Consider the following 21,986-nt stretch of genomic DNA (forward strand, 5'->3'; position numbering starts at 1 on the left):
GCTGGGTTCAGCCCATGGAAGGGCTTTGTCTAGCCCGTGGGAGGTCCCTCGGCTGTCCAGATTGCTACAGCCACCCAGAGTCTGCACCTGGGCTGACCTGCAGCTCCTCTGTGCTGCCACTGCTGCCGTGTGGGGCAGCCCAGAGGCAGCACTGACATGGCGCAGGTTCTAACTGGTCTGCTTCTGCCAGGGTGAGTCTGGAGTAGGCATAGGGTAGGCTGGGGCTGCCCGCTGCTGGGGGTGATGGGGAAGTGCTGCACGGTCCATGGGCTCCAGGTTGTTGCAGGGCAGAGGCAGGTGCTAATTGGCTCAGGGGTGTGTGTGCAGGAGGCTCCCATGCATACCCCACCATACCCACACCCTCCCCCACACACAATCACACATCTCAAAAACACCACACCCCCCACACACCTCCCCACATGCACCTTCCCACACAGCCATGTGCCTCTGGGGGAGATCCACTCACTGCTACGTGCACATACCCCACCACCCATGCAACCACCCCCCCACACACACATCCAGTCACCCTCCCCCTCCACACACCCCACAAACCCCATACACACCCACACATCCCCACAAACACACCCCCATACCCACCCAACCACGCACATCCACACATACACCCACACCCTCCCTTACACCCCACATAAACACATATACACACACCCACAGCCTCCCCAAACCCTATATTCCCCACTCCCCCCTCAATACACGAGTAAGGCTTCATTTTGAGCTATTATATAATCACCTCTGTATAGCTGACACAAGCACACATTTCAGGACAAAACTATTTTTTAAAAATAAAATTAAAAGATGGTATTGTGGATGTTTGATTTCTTTTGTGTGTGTGTGTGTGTGTGTGTGTGTGTGTATTATATAATTTTTTTTCCAAGGTGGCAAAGCCCCTTACCAAATGGAGTACTTCTGGGGCAAAGGGAGGGACTTGCAGTGGCAAATGTCAGTGGGACTTCTGGTCCCAAGATGGTGACAGGGGGAAGGGCACCTATCAAGGGGTGTGGCTACCCTTGTGACCCTCAGTAGCTCACCAAAACTCATTAAACAGCCCTCCAGCTGCAATAATTGCTTGTCCCTGGCTTAACTGAAGCAAACCAAAAGAATCTCTCTGGCACTAGTTTCACACAAACCTTTTAGAAACACTGTAATCTGCACATAATCTATATGCAGATAGATATATACCTTTTAGGAACCCTATAATTTGCCTTCCTGAGTAAAGTTTTACGCATGAAAGAAGGCATGATCCATAGGGGTGGAGAGCTTCCTTTGCCAGTACTAGAGCTGCATACCCTCCAGCTTTGCCAATATTCACTATCTTTTGAGGTGCTTGCACTAGGTGAATTTTGAAGTTGGATTTGGATTTGTGCCTACAAGTCAGTCACTAGAATAACAAGAAATCTAGCACCATTCCAAGTGCTACTTTTTATATCTCTGCCCCAGAGAGGAAAGGGACTGAGTAGCAAGGCTTTGGACAACAGCCATGCCCTTTGAAACGATGCACCAGCAGGGAGGGAACTATTCAGCTGAGATTTGATTCTCGGAAGTGAAAAACTAGGCTAACAAGGCTCCCTTTCAAATTCTTCTCCCTCTACTTAACTGCATGCTTTTATGGGTGGCCAGTCTGCAAATGGCTGCTAGAGCCCTCTATTCCCCCCAGCTGTTCCCTCCAGCTTCTCCCAGCTACCCATTCCCTTCCCAGGTAGTTGGATAATTGGGGCTTGCCTGTAATGATTTGATTAATGTAAGATATAGGTTATGTTTGTGGTCTCTAAAATACAAGGAATACTTATCCCTGGTTCCCATGTTATATAATAAAAGGCTGGAAAGATATTGCTTTAGACCAGGCAAAGTTGTGTGGATTTGGGGGGCAAATTGATTAATGCCTAAGACTGTGAAAATATATGATCAATTTGGTTTGGTATGTAATGTGCAATTACTGCTCCTGGACGTCTTTGAGAAGTGCAAGTACTAAACAACTGTGCATTAATTGCCATGACTGTACAGTCACGGTGGTGCACGGGTAGTTTCCAACTCTACTGCGCAGTAACTATGACCTACTATGCAGTAGCTTGTTGCTACTGCACAGTAGTGTTGGCATCACGGTTCATGCCCACTGACACTATTTTGCTGTAGTTTATCTCTGTGATAATGTAGCATCTCACCTAGACACACCCTCTGGGTAGGTGGCAGTACTTTGGAATGTAGCTTAGAGTTGGTGGTGACCCAGATGGACTAGTGTCTGAAGCAAAGAAGTGATGGAAGTGGGGGAAAAATGTTCCCAACTTTATATACATGGATGTGGTATCCTTTTGTATTCCTTTCTGCTATAAAAGTATTGTTCATTTATCACAGCAGCCTGAATTGTATTGTGGCATGAGGATAGAGACCTTAGAATAAAGAGTAGATATTAGTTGAATCTCAGTAGATGATGATGGCAAGTCTTTCCTCCTGGGACTTGAAGCATGGGCTTTTTCAATCCCAAAATTTCAAGTCTACCATAGGAGCTAAATACCTTTTCAAGACTTGTGGTACAAGAAGAGTTCCATGTCTGGCATGTAAGAATTTACTATTCACATAGGACAAAGAGGAATGCAAACATAAAACCCTTTTTGTTCTCTCATGTCTGTTGTGTGCTATTTGCACACCTTTCATAATATTTGCAGGAGATTAAAAATCTGCTCATAGACCAGATTCATCCCTGATGTTGCTCCATAGAGCTTTTCCAGGCATAAGTTTTGACTGTATGCTTTAAGGCCTAATTCTACAGACACTGATGTGTGTTAGATCAGCTCATATATTTTAAGTAAAGCAATTAATCAAAATATTTACTAAATACCAATCAGTGTAGTTTCTTTACTGTCAATGTAGCTATAGAAATTTATATTAGCTGAAGGATTATCCTGTTGACTGCAGAGAGACTACTCATTGCATAAACAGACTTTGGATTTATGGCACATCATAACCTGCCTGCCATCCATTAACCCCAGGTAACCTCTCTACATTTTGCCAGCTACAATCTGTCACGAAGGCTAAGGACAGACATTCAGAAAGCCTGAGCCTGAATTGATTCAGTCTTTGCAGGTTAGGATAACCTGCCTAGGTTGAACCAATTTGTAACTGTACAGGCATTCCCTCTGGACTGAGGAAATGCAGGCACACACCTGCAGTGGCTCAGGCTAGAAGCTGGGGTTGGGGGGGGGGGGCACTACAGCAGCCCTCTTCCCTTCCACAGTCCTGAGCTGAGGAGGGCTGTGGCCAGGCCCTGGCAGAATGCTGTACCCCAACCCTGCCTGCACTGTCCCAGGCTTTTCCATGCTCACTGCTCAAGGGGTGGGAGTGTAGCCAGACCCTGAGGCTAAGGGTGGGGGTGTGCAGTGCATGTATCTGATGATACTGAGCTTTTCAGTCTACCTCTTCTTGCTTCTTCATACTGTCTGCAAACCTGACAGGTGAGGAAGCCAGCAGGGAACTGATAATGCCACATTTATCATCCCATCAACAAAACAGAAGCATCTCTCATTAGTTCAAGCTCTTCTTAAACAGCTTTTTCCAAGGAAGGAATGGAGGGACATTACCAACTGACTGTTGATTAGTTCCAAAAAGCCATATGTGGACACTGTTTTGTCTGCCTGACCCAGTAAAATTGGAGACGTGCACACAGATGCATCTCAACATTAGCTAGCACACCACATGCCTAGGGTCCATGTGGCTGGGTTCCATGCTGTGGGAGATGGGAAGGAGGGAAAGGGGGATCCCTGCTCGATCAGCGAGGGCAGAGGAAGGGGAAGTGGGCAGGGGGAAGCCAGGCAGACTCTGCTGTGCCTGCAGTCTCTGCTGGAGCTCTAGCTAGGGAGCAGGGAGGTGGGGCGAGCCCTGTTCTCTGGAGCAGATCGCCCAGCCCAGCCCAGCCCAGGGCTGCAAAGCATTTGGGGTGCTAAGGGAGTCTGGTTTAACTTAAACCAGGAAGGGGTTTGGGACAGACATTGCATAAACCGGTTTGACCCAAACCAGTTAAGTTTGATACTACATTCAACCAGGTTTATCTTAAAACAGTTTCAGCCATTTTGAAACTGGTTTATGTGCATTGAACTTATGTTCTGTTATAGGTTTAAGCCAGTTTTTGATCACTGAAACCAGTTTGTGTAATGTCTGTCCCTAGTACAGGTCCACATTTCCTCCTCTTTCCTCCCACAACTACCTGTCTCTCATCTATTGTCTCCCATTGCCTCTCTTTCTTGCTGCCCTGCATTTGCATTTTCACAGACCTCAAGCTTGCATATTGGCTTCTATTCCATCCAGGAGAATACAAAACACCAGCAGACTCTCCCTACGCCTGAAGAAAGGTGTTTGTGCCTGAAAGCTTGCAAAGAACAATTTTCCCAACCATTTAGTTGGTTTAATAAAAGATATCACATTTACCCAAAGAACCTTGAGAGACTACTCACACATTTACAGATAAACATATGCATAAAGCTTTCTAAGATCTGGGGCTTAGTCATTACCAGTGAATATAGAGAATTATTTCATGCACTTTAGTTTTAGTTGACAGTGCAAGACTGTATAAAATAAAATTCATTATAATGGTATGCCATGCTGGAATATGCATATTGGTAAAACAATGTGGATTATTAAGTTACATTTTAAATTACATGGACTAAAGTGATATTAAAATTAGGTGGCTTCAATTAGATAAGTTCTGTACAGCCAACTATTATGGAAACAATAACTGTCTTATGGCTTATTACTCAAATTTTATTTTCTAGAATATGTAGAAGCAATATATAGTAATACTGAGTTACGACAAGAAAGCTATGAAATGAAAGCTCCAGTTCAGAGGCTGGCATACCCTCTGTAATTGTGTATTTCCTGTTTTTTCAGGTTTTGTGTCTTCATTTTAACCTTATCCTTTTTTTGTTTTTAGTTGCATTGGGTTTGGTTCCTTCATGTCCTCTCCATGTCTGCCCTGTTACATTTTTAAAGTTTCTTTCCCAATCCATGGACTGTTCATGGGAGGGACAACACTGCTTGCACTTCTACCGTATCCCCAGTGCCTGTTGCACTCCACATGTCACACAATGTCAGTCAAGCTTGGAGGGGCGGGGGGCTCCCTCCATTGGCTGCTAATTTTTTGCCCTTCCACTGGTGTATGGCGTATGTGAGGGAAACCAAAATGAATAGGAAGTTGCAACAGGTGCATTTGTTTTCCAGTGCTCTTGGGTGAGAGTTATTGCCAGATAATCAGTTCTTTTCGTCACTTCTGTACATTTAGTGAACTTTAATACCTTGAATATAAAAAGGATTGGTAGTTACCTCAGTTAATACAAGGACACAGTAGTCACGGATACATAAAAAGGTTTATTTGGTTCTCTTGACACATTTATGAGTCTCTTCACAATCCATGGAATTTTTATTGGATGTTTGTGACATAATTGCTTGATCCTGTAGACGCTTGGGCAGATAAGTAATTTTACTTAGAGAAATAGTTCCCTCAAAATCAATGGAACTTTAAAGCCCAAGTATGGCAGGATTGGACCCTTATTTAAATGTTGCTTTGGCTAGCGATGTAAACCCTGTGTTGTAAAAGTGCAGGATCTTTTGGCTCTTAGAAGAAAACCTGAATGAATTCTGGCCACGTCATGCTGCTGAGCATGTGATTGGTTGCAGCACTGCAGCCAGTTTAATACCTGCCACTCCTAACTATGGTAGAATGCCCTGCTGTATGTCTCACTTAGAGAATGCTTGCTTAGATATTGGGGACAAGTCTTATTCAGTTATGTTAACATATGAAGAGAGGATATGTCAAAAACAAAAAAAACAAAACAAAACAAAAACAAAAAACTTGCTTCAATAGAAATCTATATAAAATTTCTTAGAGAGAGTGGACAGAAAAATGTGTTTTTTAGTAATGGCTTGTATGTATGGGCTGGGCAGGGGGAGGACACCTAATGGACATGCTTAGGAAGTTTCTTCCATCATTTGCCATAGATGAAAGTGTGTTGTGTTGCTTGTTTTTTTTAAGGAGATTTCAGAACTCCCTCCCCGCCACCATGTAGAAAGCAGTGATTCTCAGCTGGGGTGCTGAGGTATCCTGGGGTGCTGGGAGATCTTTTGGAGGGTGCCCTGAGGTATGAAGTGATAATCGGGTGTGAGGAGATAAGTGCAGATTCACAATCCTCCCTGCCTGGCTGCTGCCTTGCCTCCATAGCCTAGCTCCTCTGCAGGGTGGGAAACACTGTAATGAATAAATTTAATTTTTTTAATAGGGTGCTGCTCCATTCAAAAAAAGTTATGGAGGCATGTCTTGAGTCCAGAATGGTTGAAAGCCATTGGTATAAAACAAAGTTGGGATAGTTATAATGATATATAGTTTAATTATGATCCTGTGAGGATTTATAGCACATTCCTATTAAAAAAGGAGCTTGTGAAAGAGTAAATAGCGATGTGGCAAAAAGAGCTGGAGAACGCCGCTTCCGGAGCTATTACCATATTAGGATAGAAGCTCCGGGGGAAAAAAAAAGAAAGAGGAGAAGGGAGTCTAAGAAAGGGAGAAGAAAGAAAGAGCGTCTGAAGTGAGGGAGAAAGAAGATCTCCAGGAGATAAGACACTTACCTCAGGATTTTTCTCGCCGCTGGAGAGAGCGGAGCTCTGAGAAAGAGGGGCGGATCCCTGAAGAGGCACCGGAGACGCGGCCGTGCCGAAGAGTAAACAAATAAAAAAGAGAAGAGTGAATTGACTCGCTCCCAGAAGCTTAGTGAAAACGACTGAGTGCTGACCACAAGGATTCAAGGCTTCAGGCACGCACCAGATGAAAGGTACACACTCAGGACAGCAAAAGGAAAGAGAGAGAAATAACAAGGCTTGAAGAGAAAAGCCTGCTCTTTTTTAAAAAAAAAAAAAAGAAAAAGAAAAAAAAAGAAACGGACAAACCAGAGTTAAAGGGAAGGGACTTCGTTTATTAACACCAAGTTCAGTCCAACCAAACTGATAAAGGTTAAATAAGAACAGTATGTAGATAGAATTACAAAGTTGATGTAATTGTTTAAAAAAAAAAAAAAAAAAATGGACCACTTCTGTTTAAAGATTACGAAAGTTTGTATAGTGCTATAAAGAATAAAGATAAAGACAAGTGTTAGTCTGCATCTGATTGTGAATATATATATCAGTGAGTATGTGGGAATAATCGAGGTGACGTTTTCCTCTATAATACCGGGATTCCTAATAGAAACACCCAAAGAGCAAAATAAAACAACAAATATATATAACAACCCTCCCAACAAGTGACATCATAAAGCAGAACAATTATAATAACATCCAAGACGTGGCAGGCGGGAAAGTCTTTACAGCTCTTTGGGAGATTATAAAAGGATACAGAGAGGCAAGGTCCACCATCACAGAGCTTTACTATTATAGCTAAATAAAATACAATTCTGTATTCCATCTTTAGAATTGGCATTTGCAAACTGTCATCAAGCAAATGGTGCCACCGTGCAAGGTTCTGCTATTTACATGTGTGTATATCTGGAATGTAGTAATGATGTCCCGATGGGTATACACTTGTGTAACGGTGATCAGGGTCTAACTCGATGATTCAAGTGCGACTATTCATGCAAGTAAAGGTTACAGGATTACTCTATCCTTTATAACAACACAGCAACGGATTAATATATGAGATGCAGTGCTGAGTAGCTTTGAGGTACTTTGTATCACAAAGGGTAAGCATTTGTACACCAATTATTAGAAAGAATGGCTTCCCTTTAATGGGTGCAGTTTATTCTCATAGCCACTTGTAGGTGAAAATCTGAACAAGTGGCATCCCTACCTGTGGTGCTTGATTGCCATCACTGATCATGAAATAAGAGGTGACACGACTGAAACGCGTGGCCGTGTTTATTGCACAAATGTGTATACAAAGTTTGTGGCGTACAATTCACCCCTGTGAACTAGAAGACCACATCTTAGCAAAAAATACACTCCATAGGGGTCCTTTGAGGCCAAAGTAGATTCTGTGGAAATGGAGGGTTAGACCCGGAAAGGGAATTTAGGAGTAATGATCTAAGAATATTCTTGGGTTTTTTTCCTTTTCCCAGTTTTACGTAAGAATAGAATAGTGGCCACATCTATATCTACAGCCTGCTCATGAAGGACATTTTTGGAAATGGATATTTAAACAAAGTCAGGTTGTGTGTGTGAAAAAAGATGACATAATAGGGGGGAGATTGTGGAAAAATTGCCCGCAAAAAGCGTGCAACTCGGCAGTTTGTCTTGTTGCTTTTATTCTGTGTATTTGGCCCTTCAGAGCGGGAGGGCGCTATCTAAACAGAGGAACAGTTGCATTTCTTGCTGTTAAGTGCGCTCAGACTGAAGAGAGAAAAACAGACAGACTCGGGAAGGAGAGCAATAAATATTCAGTTATGTTAACATATGAAGAGAGGATATGTAAAATAACACTTTCTTCAATAGAAATCTATATATAATTTCTTATCAAGATTGGACAGAAAAATGTGTTTTTTAGTAATGGCTTGTATGTATGGGCTGGGCAGGGGGAGGACACCTAATGGACATGGTTAGAAAGTTTCTTCCTTTTGTACATGGGGAATCAAGGAAGATGGCATAGGAAATGGTTACATGGGCATAGGGTATGGACAAGTGTACGTCTGAAACTCATTTAAATAGTAGAAAGAAATAGTTAGCTGTCTTTGTCTGAAGTTAGGCAGAAAGCAGGGCAGAGTTGTACCATACAGACCAACTCATTCAAAGAGACATGAGCTTTTATAGCATTTCATGGAGTAGGCTGTAGCCTATGAAAGCCCTACTACTATGAAAGCCAGAAACTTCCTTTCTGAAGAAGTTAGTCTATAAAGTGTCACCCTGCCCTGCTCTGCCATTAGCATAGCAGTGAGGATGAGAGAGATTTGGAAAAGACAAGAGCTGACAAACGAGTCTTGCTGGGCTTAGAAAGAAGTAACGCATGTGAATAATGTTACTTAAAAAAAAATCATTACAATAAACAAAAAAACAGTTTGCAAGAGAAGGGAAAGGGAAAGGGGCCAGTAATGTAAGGGACTACTGACTGACAAAAACAAGCAATGCTTGAGGAAAAAATACAAAATAATTTTGCTTTGTATGTGGTGCTGAAGACTGATAGGATATTCCAGGTCAAAATTGAGCAGGATTTTTTCCATGTAAGATGACTCTTGAGTTATACCCAAATGCCATTCATGCCTTTGAAAATCTCTTTCAAAGGGAATTCTGGTTCACTTTTCCTGATATTTTTTTTTTTTTTTTTTGCTTCCTCAGATTTTAATGAGCAATGGTGATTTTATAGAATTATTCTGCAAATGACCATTATGAGGTATCTTTCCAATTTATCATTAAATATATATAGATTTTTTTCTAAAAAAAGTGAATCCATTTTTTAACATATCAATATAGTGGAATATCAAGGTCTAGGAGGTTGATAATACTCATAATTCATTTTTTAAATGATTAAACTCATGAAAAAGTACCAAATGTTATTTTGATGCAGCTAGCATCTGCCTGATTGTGATAATTCAACTCCGTAGTTTAGTTGGAGTCCAAGTTGCATGAAAATGATATCTGAGTTAACAAAGGAGTGAATATTACGTTATGACTTTTGATGGTAGTACTTAAAAAGGGTTGTTTTTTTTTAAATTTCTTTTTACTTTGTTGAACTATAAAGCCCAAGTTAAAAATCCTGTTCTAGTGAAGAAGGCAGCGTAGTAGTTGGATGGATGCTTATTTAAATAAAAAGTAAATATATAATAATAATTGACAGGTGCATGCCAAAGTATCATGAACCCGAATTTCAAACCATTGTAATCCATTTAGTAAACCATGGTGACCCCCCCTGTATTGCATCAAGAGTTGATTTCAATCTTGCACCTTTTCCTGCCCGTGGACAGGCGATTGAAATATCATACAGTCAAAGACCTCTCTCTAGTGTAATGGCTTAAAATTACTTGAACTTAGGCTTAAAATGACTGTAACTTCATCTTGAGGTTAGTTAAAACTGTAGCAAGAACCTTTCTTTCCTCTTCCTTATCGTTGGTAAAATAGTATATTTTGGCCAACATCTAGTGCAAATCTGAAAAAGCTCATTGAGTTCAGCTGAAGAGATGATCCTGTTGTTCTACAAAATGGTTTCAGTTTTGTAGTGTGAATTTTGATGAATAAGGTTGCCAGGCCAGAAGCGGGTACTGTATTCATGTGGAAAGCATGAACACTGCATGTGTGATGCAAAAGACCACAGCTAACTTTTACGGAATTTAGACCATAAAGAGGGAATTTATAATCCACTTTAATGTATTTGGGAGCTAAAGTACATTAGTCCTACATCAAAGGGAATGATAAAAAGCAGTATTAACATGGTTGAACTTTAATTATTTCAGAGCACATAATTATTCTTCGGTTAACTGCACAGAAACGCTGATATTTTTATTCCTTTTAAAAAGAGAATTCCATTGTACGCAAAGGGTGGGCAGTTAGAGATGTTAAAATGTAGTGTATACCTTAATATCAGTTGTGTTAAAATTAAAGTGTTTGAATTATGCTTTCAAGCAATGTAAGTAGGACACTTCTGGCATTAAATGAGTTAAGAGTTCATTATGAGTTCCTCTTACCCACAGTATTCCTTTTGTCTTTGCAGTAAGACTATTCATTGCCTTGATGAGACACAAAATGTCGTAATCACTTTTTCTCCCTTTTCAACTGACATAGGGGTCTCCTTTCCCATTAACATTAATGAGAATTATGTGTATGCAACAATGAGAGGCTAGACCTGTAGAATCTCTTGTTAACATAGATCACCCTTGCATCAGCATTTGAGATATCTGCTTGCTCTGCTGATATTCAATATTTATTGCATTGAAAAGAAGCAGAAAATTCTGCTTAAAGTCTGGACCAGCCCAATGAGGTACTATTTCTGTTCAAAGTGTTTTATAAACATGGGGAAAAGATTTTTTTTTTTTCTTTCCCTAAGCAGTTAAAGTATAAGAGAAACTAGTGGCTGTTCACTGGGGGCACACAGAAAGAATGGGCTAAAGTCTCGTTGCAGGTTTTTTTGGAATCTCTCAATGTAAGGAGCAATCTTGGAAAGTTTCCAAGTTTTATTTTTTGCTTGTTAGTGCACTATATCCTGCCACCATTTTAATGATTTTGGTTAATTAGTTTCTGGCATCTGAACAGAAGATAAAATATCAAACCCAGTTCTTTCCCAGATGGGAAAACCCTATAGAATTTATTATCAGTAGGGCTACAGAAATCTTTCTGTTCAAGAATATTGTTTTAATAAAAATCGTATTTTTCCCCGTAGATTATTGATTGAAACCTGCAGCTTGTAATTGCAAATTATATCTCCAGCATACATTTCTAAACTGGCTCCAAATGTTTGTATAGGAAGGGTATTGCTGTCTCCCACTCTTCTATAACGGTTCACTTCTTTACAACCAAGGCTGAACTCATTGAATTCAGTGGAGGTTTTCCGGCGTAATGACTGAAGGATTCAGCCTTTATTTATGCTCTTCCCCTCGTAGGCAGACAGCACTAATATTAGTTAGTGGAGTGTATTATCCTGAGAATAAGGATGCAGGAAGCATTGCTTACTGTATAAGAAGGAGAAATCCTGCTGGAGCAGAGGAATGCCAACCTACAGCCTCTGTATACCTGATGTGGTGACTTCAAAAGGCTTTCCCCTTGGCTGCCCCCCTGTAAGTCCCCTCAGGGAGCTTGTAAGTGCTTTAGACTGCCAAATTTAGCCAGTCTGCTGCTGCTGCTTAATATCTCAAGACCATACTACTCTTCTCCCAGCTTTTAATGAGTTTAGACAGCTTTGGGAGCAATAGTAGTTCAGTACAGCTCTCGTGCAAGGGAGCGATTCTCAACCAGGATGCTGCAGCAGCCTGTGGCGTTGCGAGATCCTTTGAAGGGTGCCGTGGCGCCCAGCCTCCGTGTGAGGAAGTAAGCAGTGGCTCCTCCACGCCTCGGGAGCCCTGTGTCCACGCCAGCATGCGGTGGACAGGCAGTCCCTTCCACCGGCTCCAGGAGCAGGGAAGTAGCTGGATTGAAAAGCGCGCCCTCTGGCAGCACCTGCACTCTGCTATGTGTGGGTGGGCAGACATGGGCCGTTCTTTTTTTCAGCCTGGCTTAGTCTTCTTGTGCTTCCAAGCTAGCAGTAAGGGCCATAAGCCAAAGCCATAATGGCTGTGTTCATCCTCTTGGGTACAGATGGGGCGGGCAGGATGGGGGCAGAGAGCAGAAAATGTGTGGCACAACAGGGCCCTGCCCCCCTGCCTTCACTTGGCGGCAGCCTCCGTGTCTACAGCCACCGTTGCCCCTTTCCTCCTCCTGCACGGCCAGCTGCCTCCTTCAGGATGCTAATGTCCCACCTCCAGGCTTCCTCATTCTCCCCCATTGAGCACCTTGCAGCACTCCCTGCCATGCTCTCAGGGTTGCCACCCACTCTTAAGATCAAGGGTGCCACAGGATGCAAGAAGGTGAGCGCTAAGAAATACATTTGTTTTGGGATGCCACTGAACCCTGTAAAGCTAGGGAAGGCGGCATTGATTCTAAAAATATTCAGAGCCACTGAGCTGAGGGCTGCAGAGTATTTTACAGTTGTTAATGAAGTTGCACAGCACACTTGCAAAAAAAGAAAAAAAAAAAAAGTAATGTTTTGCTTAGTTTTCAGATGATCACAGAGGCCCTCTCTTCATTCTGTTAACATGACCTAGATTTCAATCATCAGGACAGCACACTGACCCTAGGAAGAAGACCCTCAGGGTATGGACAAGCATACTTTTAGGTGCTGGAAAAGGGAAGGGGAGCTGCTGCTGGGGGGTGCCTGTCATCTGTTATAAACTGTTACATATGCATGATCTTGTAGCAATACAAGGTAACTAAATCACCCTAACTGAATGAAGCAGGATTACACCTGGAGCCATTTTGCTATGCTTGCGTCACTAGAGAATCATGCAGACATTAAAACTGCACTTTAATAGCTTACGCCCATCTCCTTTGATACCGATATATTTGTTATGCCTGCTCATGTGCTCAGCCACAGAAAGTCTGTCCAAAGCATAGGCATTTGCTGCTTCAAGCAGGCCTTAGCTGACTTGGTTGTTGCAGCTCACTGTGTGGTGGAGTGGGGTCTGGGCATGCTAATATTCCATTTCCAAGGGGAAGAGGACAGTGGTGTGCTTGGGGATAAATTTCCCAGGCTTGGAGAGTGGTAAGTTTTGAATCCATTTCTTCTAAACTAGAGAGAGCCTCTGTGTAAAACTGGGATTTCAGGGCTTGTGGGTAAAGTGAGTAGTGGTTAATCGATGCTAGGCTGAATAGCATTTGGATGGTTCCACTAATACTTCCAGCAAATGTTAATGCAGTCTCTGTGTGTTGTATCTGGGCTCAACGAGCAAGGGACATGAGGTGCTCAGCTACTGTTTAAAGATATCAGTCACAATACATTGGTACTATAGTGTGGATGCTGTTAAGATGCAGGGCTATGTGGCTCGATGCATGGCATGAAGCACAAGGTACCATATAAAAGACATCCCTTAAAATCAAGGACTGGACATCCACCTATTTGAAATGGAACTTTCAAGGTCTGGGTTTTCTGGCCAGGAGAGAACTTATCCGGTTTATGCAGAAAAATACGTGATAAACATGCCTTTACAGATGCCACTGAATTATCCTTTGGATCTTTTTTTTAAACTTAATTTTCAAGTAGCCCTTAAAACAGAATACCTAGTTTAAACTATAACATACCATGGCTGGTTGCTACGTGCATCTGTCTTAGAGTTGGTAATAGGAGTTCATTCTTCCCTGTGTGCTGTGCTGAAAACATGATGCCATTACAGGAATCATTGCCAGTTTCCCAGCTATACATAGTGGTTTTGGCTTTTGAGAAGTACAGTAGCTATAGTGTGAGAATGGTTACAGCAAATCATTAGGGTGCTGCCTGCATTCAGATAGGGTCACATTACATAGATGTCATATTTTGCAAATATTACAGTGAGAGTTTCCAAATAGCAGAAGCTACTGCATTCACCAAGATTCGGTTTCAAACAGAATGATTGCTTGCAGCTGTAATTGTAACGTTCTTGTGTTTAATTTATGATGTATAATTCTAGTGTTCTGTATTTAGAATGAGCTTGAAACCGTATTCATGACCGATGCTTTAGTTAAGATATTCGCCTGTGGTTTTCAGTGACATGGTCCAGTTCCTAAAATTCACAACTAAAATCTCCTGGTGTCTAAGGGCTATTTACGTTTCTCAAACGCATGCACCTAGTGCAATACAAACAGCAGTTCCTGATTTCTTTTTTTCCCCTTAAGTAGCATTCAGAAACCTAGTATTCCTTTCACAGACTGCAGGTTTAATGTTGAATTACTAATATCTTGTAATATGAGAGAAGTGGAGAGAGTTCTTTAAATACAAATGTTTTAACACTATCTCATTGTGCAAGGTGCTTGGAGTTAATGCATGCTTCTTGCCTACATTTACTGCACAAATTGACACATACCGTTCATCTTTTTTTTTTTCCTTGGGTTTTTTTCCCTATTGTTGTTTTATGCATGAGAAATCCTTGTTTTCTACTCTGTGCTTGGCTGCCTTTTTAACTTTAGAGTCCTGCATTTATACAGATTGCTTTTTTGCATGCAAATTACAGAAAGTCATGGAAATGAAAGAGCTCTGATAAAAGGAAAGATAATGCTGAGTTTCAACTGTCTTTTATTCATGCTTAAGCGTGTAAAATATTTGACATATGGAAATATTTTCAGTATGTCCTTTGACTTTACTTCTGATGTATATTTTTATTACCTGCTAACAGTGAAGAGCTATTTTTTCCTATTGCAAAGTGTTGTGAATCTCCTAATGCGTTAATAATATCTGTGCTCTGCTTGGAATAGGATTGAAGCTTAATTCACATAGTATTATTAATTGATTGTGGGATATTACTTGTCCTACCTGTGCTGAAAATTTAACTGTTACTTCTGAGTATCTTGTTGAAATCATTGACTTACTGAATTCAATGGCAGCAATCCCAGTGAGTTCAGTAGGGCCAGGACTTCACTGTTTCTAGTTCACTTTTGGGTGGTCTTATTTCTTTATATCTCAGCAGGTAGTCATAGGTTTCAAGAGAATACTCAGTCCATGGTTGTATTTAAATTTAGCATGTAATGAATGAGTTGGACAAAGAAAAATTAAAGCTAAAACTTTGCTTACTATTGAAAAGCATGAGCTAAAATAGTTAGATTCAGAAATTTTATTTAGCATTACACACTCACAAAAAATACTTTAGCCAATTGCCAAGGTATTTATCAGCGGTATTATTTTGTCAAGGATTAGAGCTAATTTGGTATTTTTGTCACCACCAGATTAAATTGAGAGAAACAGGTAAATTGAGCAATGGAATATTGCTTCTGGTTCCTTTTGTTTATGGTGGGTATGCTCTTCGTAAACACGCTGTTTTATTCTTGATTTAAAAAAAAAAAAATGAAACATTGGGCACTATTTGCCTTTCATAATAGATGTTCCCAACAGCCATACCCTACAGGAAAGATTTTGCTATAAGTTTAAAAAAAATCATAGATATTCTTTTAAGCTGAGTGCATCCTTCCCCCAAAATGTTTTTCTTGAAACATCTATGGGAATTTAACATTGACTTTTTTCCTCAGTCTTGTATATTCTTGAATTGTCTTTTTTTCCTCCATTTTCTCCATTCTCAATCCTAGGTCCCCTTACAAAGAAACAGACAGATGATTTAGGTGATAATGACGGTGCTGAAGATGAAGGTATTTTTTTTGCCACCAAACTGATTTGCATGACAAGGATCCCTGAAAATCTTTTTCTCCCCTCTTTTTTTGACTTCTTGTCTTCTTTTGAAGAGTTTTTTTTAATTCCCATTTTTGATGTGTTTTGTCTTCTTGCTTGTTGTTTATCTACATATATCTATTTTTTTAAAAGAAAGAATGTTAAGTTCTAAGTTTTGATATAAAACAGTAACAATATTTAAAGAGGAGGGTTTTTTGTTTTCTTGAAATCAGCTTCTGATATGTTACATCCCACCTTTTGACTGAATTTTGTCCATACTATTTGAACTAACACTCTTTTTAAGTCTCTCTGTACACCTTTTTGCATGTTTTCTCTAACCCTGTGTATTTCACCAAATACAAAGATGTTTCTTTTTCACTAACTGATCAGTTTGATAAACATGAACTATTGTCTTTGTAAAGGGAAAATGTTAGAAAGCTTGTACAAAGTGTCTCTTAAGCAACTGAATTTTAAGTACAAAAAGTACAAACACCTTTCCTTCTGTATCACTGTGTTAAACGGTATAAATCCAGAGAGCTCTCCCTTATATATGATGAAGCATAGCACTAAAACAGGAAGTTATATTTTCATTTGGTTGAGATCAGCTTATCACCCAAGATTTAGTGGTGCTAAGTTGAACTTCACGCATCTATCCGTTATGTTTTCTATATTAGAAATAGATACAAAAGCCTGCTTGCTCTGGGCTTATGCTCACAAACACATTGGTAAATACTACTAACAAACGTGCACGAAAGCATGTAAATATCAAGCACATCATTTTTGTTCATGGATTCCAATATTAATCACATAAGCTTACATATATTGGATTTTTTTAATATTGCAGACTAGAAGTAATGTTAGAAACAAGTGGAAGCAAAGCAGCCAATCTAGCCCATTCATTTTATGAGTTTCATAACTCTAAGCTTAAACCCACACTTCATTTGTGATGAAAAAAAGGTAATGTGTCCAAACTTTCTGTATCACTCCCTCACCTGTTTTGGGGTTACATGCTCTTGCTTCAATCTTTATTAACTTGCAGACTAGCTTTACCATATTCCTTTTCCTCAGCCCAAAGAAAAAGGGTGAAATTTGCTGGCAAGACCTTGAAGTTTCCTTCAAGTAACTTTTTTGTTTTGTGATGAGAAAAAAAAAAAAAGCATCACGTGATGTGCTTTGGTTCACATGGTATGATTTAATGTACTCTGCGAATTCTCCTGAGAATGAATTTGTAGCAGGGATGTAGATAATAATCAAATCCCAATAGCTTCTGCCTATTGGCACCTTTGCCAGTACTGCTAAATTGCCCCCCAAAACTTACCTGGCAACACCTAAGCAGTATATACTTCTCTATGTTTAATGAGATGGTTATCGTCCAGCCTCCTTGTGATCCTCTGCCACGTTGTGTTGCCCAGCTCTCATTCAACTTTATATCCTAGTTCCAAAAGCTCCAGGACATTATTATGAGATGAGTGCATCATTTTCCAAGAACCCTTTCACAAATAGTAGCCAAGGGATAAAAAGGCAAGCACGGGCCTTTTTATATTGAATGGGTTTAAGTGTAAAGATCTTTTCCATCTTTAATTCCTATGCTGCTCTGAAAGAGGGTCCCCTATTTTAGGCTGTGCAGAAACGACTGAAAACAAGCCACAACCTGAAAGATAAACTTACTTGGGAGACAAATAAAGGAACCCAAATAGCTGCCTCCTTGTCTTCTTTCATCTTTCCACAGAAAAATCTGCCAAGATTCCTATGTAACAAATCACCTGCCAAACCTTCCAGCTTTCTCCTGACATAGAATAACTGCCATAAAAGAGCTTATAGTCAAGTAAAAAAATCTTCAGAGACCTGAACACTGAAAGTTTTGGGACAAGCATAAATATAGATTAAAATAATGCCGTGTAAAGAAAAGCCAAGGCAAAGTAGTTCTGTTTACATGTAGGACGTGGCCACGCAATGTTAAATCCAGTGTATTTTAAAGACTGCAGAACCTTGCCTATGTTTCTTAGAAGCTCAGAGCTCTCATTTCTCTTCTTTCTCTTGTGCCTTGTCCCAACAAAGAGCCTGCATCATCACCTAAATGGACTGGAGAATGCTCCCGGTGGAGTGAATTGATGTCATATGCTGATTAGAAGAGTTCACTGTGTAACAGTGATTAGTAATCCCTACTTCCATCAACTAAATGTCTCTAACCCAAGGTCAATCTTCCAGGCCCTTGCCAGTCCTGGAACTATGAAGACTAGGCTCAATAATCAAAATTGGATCTCTTGTATGTGCTCCCGGCACTAGACCAGCCTTAATTAGATCATTTTTCATTTTTGTTTTCATGGGACGGAAAGGCACTAGGGCACATTACCAGCTAATGAACTGCAAACTTACAGTTTAAAAAATGAAGGTAGTTTGAAATATTGTAAGTGTAAATGTGTGCCGAAGTCAACATTATACAAAACTCGTTGCTTTCCTAGACTTTATTGTCTACCGAGTCACTCTCTCTTGTTTCCCAGCAGGTCAGCATCTATTGCCTCAAATAGTTAGGTTTTGTCTCTCCCTGGAGGTGCTGGCACGCCTTTCACTAAGAACTGAGAACCTGCACATGGATAAATGATACAGTGATAAAGCCAACTGTGTCTGGCCATCACTGGAGATAACATTGGTTTATTTGCACCTTTGTGGACAAATGGGAGAGAAAAAGCTAGTACAAAAGACTCAGGAAGTGAATAAACTGGTATTTCATAGCTGGAAAGAAGGCTTGGCTTAATGTAAATTATTTTGGTATTTTCATCCTAGTCCTTGGCAGTTTTATGAATTTAAAAAAAAAAAAGAAAGAAAGCACAAAGCACAGCCTTTTAAAAACATTACTATATCTTACAAAATGGACCGATAACCAATCCTTATCGACATCTAAAGTCTTCATCGAGGACTAGGACCTGGTTGTACTAATTTGGGCATAAACAGGACGATTTGGTTACAAATGGACTCTCCTGTCAAAAATACCTTATGCTCCTTGGTTAACTCACCTGTTTGGCTCAGATACTTTTTATGGCCTCCATTTTTAAGAATCCAAGCACCATGGCTACTAAACACATCTGTGGTGTAGCATGGTATTAAACTTTTCACCAAGTCATGGTCTGTAGCCCTACTTCCCTGCTCTTTCCCATTACTTTCTCTAAAGCCTGGGGGGAAGTAGTAGGTTTTGCTGTATGTTCATAGATTATTAAACCAAAAAAGACCACCTATTCTGCAGATTATTGTGATGATCTCGTCTAACCTTCTGTATCCTGTATCCTAAATTAATTGCTTTTTGGACTAGAAAGTATTTTCTGGCCAGGATCAGAGGGACATTTAGTCTTGATTCAGATGTTGCCAGTGATACAGAATGTACCTCGGGATCTGATCTGAAGGTCAGTAGACCAAGAAAAGAAGTAAATTCCAGAATTTTGAGGGTTTTCACTCGAGAGATGCCGTATCCCCATTGCATTTTAAAAAATAAAAAAAGAGAGGCACTAACTCAAACCTTTCACTGGTTTTTACTTGCCACAGTAGCACACAAAGAAGGACGCCATCTCTTAAGTATCCACAACTCATAACATTTCAAATTTTGGAGACTGGCAAATAGTTGCACGCATTTGTTTGAGGTACAAAGTAACCATGTGATTTAGCATAATTACAGTTTCTCATGAGTTCTTGCCTGACTAGACCAGCACAAATGTTGCAATTTAGGACAAAGAGTAATTGACTGGTATAAACAGAGACATCTACATTGTCTGTGCCCACACGATCACTCAGTCTCGGAATTCATGAACATCAGTGGTTCAAGATAAAAATTCCCATTGTATTTACAAATTAAATTTTGCAAAGACTATTTTTCTTCTCAGACTGAAAGCCATAATTCAGCCTACACTGAATTTTTTACAGTAATTTTATTAATACTAGAAAATACCCATAGTACAAATTCTGACAGACCCTTAATGTAAGCAGCTCTTTTTAGCTCCATTACAATTATATCATTGCTAAGCATTGCTAGAACAGTGAAGGGACTGTCAGCTTTTACATTACTAATTTTCATCTTTTAGTAGTTTAAAATTACCACATACTTGGCTGCTTATGTCCCATGGTAATTAGACCCCTCTCTAGCTACCTATAAAGGCCTGTCAGAATTACAGCTTTCATTTCGTGTTACTTCATATCTCTTGCATTTATCCAGAAGGATCTCAAAGCACTTTACCAATTTAGGAATTGCTATATAGTGATCATTTCATCCACCTCTTAAATGAAGCTACCTTTCAAGGAAGTTCAGCCAACCACTTAACAATAGACTGCAAAATGACCCAACGGATTGACAGGAACTGAAGAACAGGAGAAGGGAGATGGAAATGGCCAGAGCATTAAGATTAAATGCTCCCACTCTTAAGAAAAGTGCAGCGGACTCTGTAATGATCTCCAGTTGTCAAGCCTTCAGTTTTACATCCCACTTGAATGATGTGATTTTAATGGAGGTTTGCATAGCAGGACTTGCAGTAATAGTACCTTATGCTATAGTAAAATAACAATAGATATAGTCATGCTGTCCCTTAGATTTAGACTGACAATAAATATCTTCAAAGGAGCTTTTCAACTGTTAAAATCATGGTATTGGTGGGTAGTATGTTTTGGCTCCACAAAATCTTGTAGGAAAAGGATTTTGGAATAAGTGGAACAGGCCTCATGTAAAACCTTGGTGCACAGGAGGCGTGTGGATTCTATAGCAGCCAGTTCAGGAGTAAGGTTCCTGATTGTTTCTGTGCTGCCACATCATGTTCAAAAGACAACTGGACGTATTATGGTCCTAACATGGATACATCTACATAATATCAAAACAAGAATTTTACAGAATTGCTTTATATTACATTATTTCTGAGACTCATGGAACAAATGTAACTTCGTGGAACTTATGACTGAAGTTCCTTCTTTCCTTATGCTGTGACCAGTCATAAAGGTGAAATGTTGAGGCACTGATTTTAACCTCCTTCTACTTCAGGCGGCTATTAGCGGCTTTGGAGAAGCACTTCCTGTGATTTCCCCATCCTGGAGGAGATGCTTTTGTGCCAAACTGGCTTTCAGTATCATCTCTTCCTTTTCCATTTGATCATACCCTGCAGATTATTGTTTCTCTGGCTTTATGGTCAAACAAGTGGTTATACCAAGCAGTAAGAAGGAATAGTGTATGAAGGACAATGGAAATTATAACAAGAAAATGCATTTACATAGGTCAAATAAAATAATTATCCCATGTAGGTAGTAAATAAGTTGGCAGATTTGAGAATAACAGTAAGTGGAACCCAGAACAAATTGGGGCATGAATAAGATGGAAAAGGATTGTGGTCAGGGTGGGATTTTGAACAGAGATGGCCCATGTACATCTTTGAAATATGAAAAATTTCTTTTTCTTTTGACCCAACTTTTAATTAAATAGACCAGGTTAGAAACTAAATTAAATCCATATAAATGCACATTTCTGGGTGCAAATGCTGCATAAATAACTCTTCAGGCCTTATTCTCACAGAGTAACTTGTAGGAGATAGTGCTGCTCAGAGAAAGGGTTACAAATTGGATCCCTCCAGTTCTGGTGAGACTATTGAAGTCTACAGTTACACTAGGCTGCTTCCGTCTTGTGATTCATTTTGAATCGCCTTCTGATTTCACGGAAGTTGCAACACTGAGACGGAATTTGACCCTCCTGATCAAGCATTGCTATTCAGTAAAGAAAAGCAGCTCTGCTATGATGCATTTTACTGAGGGCATATATACATGTGCTTTTACACATGCCTAAACTTAATGCGCATTAGCCTAATGTGCATTAAGGCGATTTAGGCACGCATCCACACATGAACATGCTAATGTGCATTAACGTGGGTATGTAGACTGACTCGGGACTAAAGTTCATCCCAGGTCAATGGACATGCACCACGTTAATGCATATTAGCGTGTTTACATGTTCGCTAATGCGATTTAACTATTTGTGTATAAATGTGGTACCTGCTTTATGCTTGAATAGCCTTAAATCATCTCAAATAGCCTTAAATTTAGGTTCAAATAGCCTTAAATCACCATTTTTAGGGTGCATTAAGGTATGCACATATAGACACATGTCCTTAATGTGCCC

At 40.1% G+C, this 21,986-nt stretch overlaps 1 protein-coding gene across 2 annotated transcripts in view; it reads left to right on the top strand.

The window, feature by feature from the left end:
• The window catches only part of NLGN1 (neuroligin 1), a 490,728-nt gene that overhangs the window by 150,085 nt on the left and 318,657 nt on the right, over positions 1-21,986 (top strand). For both annotated transcript variants that reach the window (XM_019532744.1, XM_019532745.1), the window contains exon 2: positions 15,769-15,828. In XM_019532744.1, coding sequence (XP_019388289.1) covers positions 15,769-15,828 — 60 coding nt within the window. The remainder of the gene's footprint in view (positions 1-15,768; positions 15,829-21,986) is intronic.

The sequence above is a fragment of the Crocodylus porosus genome, unplaced genomic scaffold (genome assembly GCF_001723895.1).
Source record: "Crocodylus porosus isolate Cpor-Errol unplaced genomic scaffold, CroPor_comp1, whole genome shotgun sequence".
NCBI lineage: Eukaryota > Metazoa > Chordata > Crocodylia > Crocodylidae > Crocodylus > Crocodylus porosus.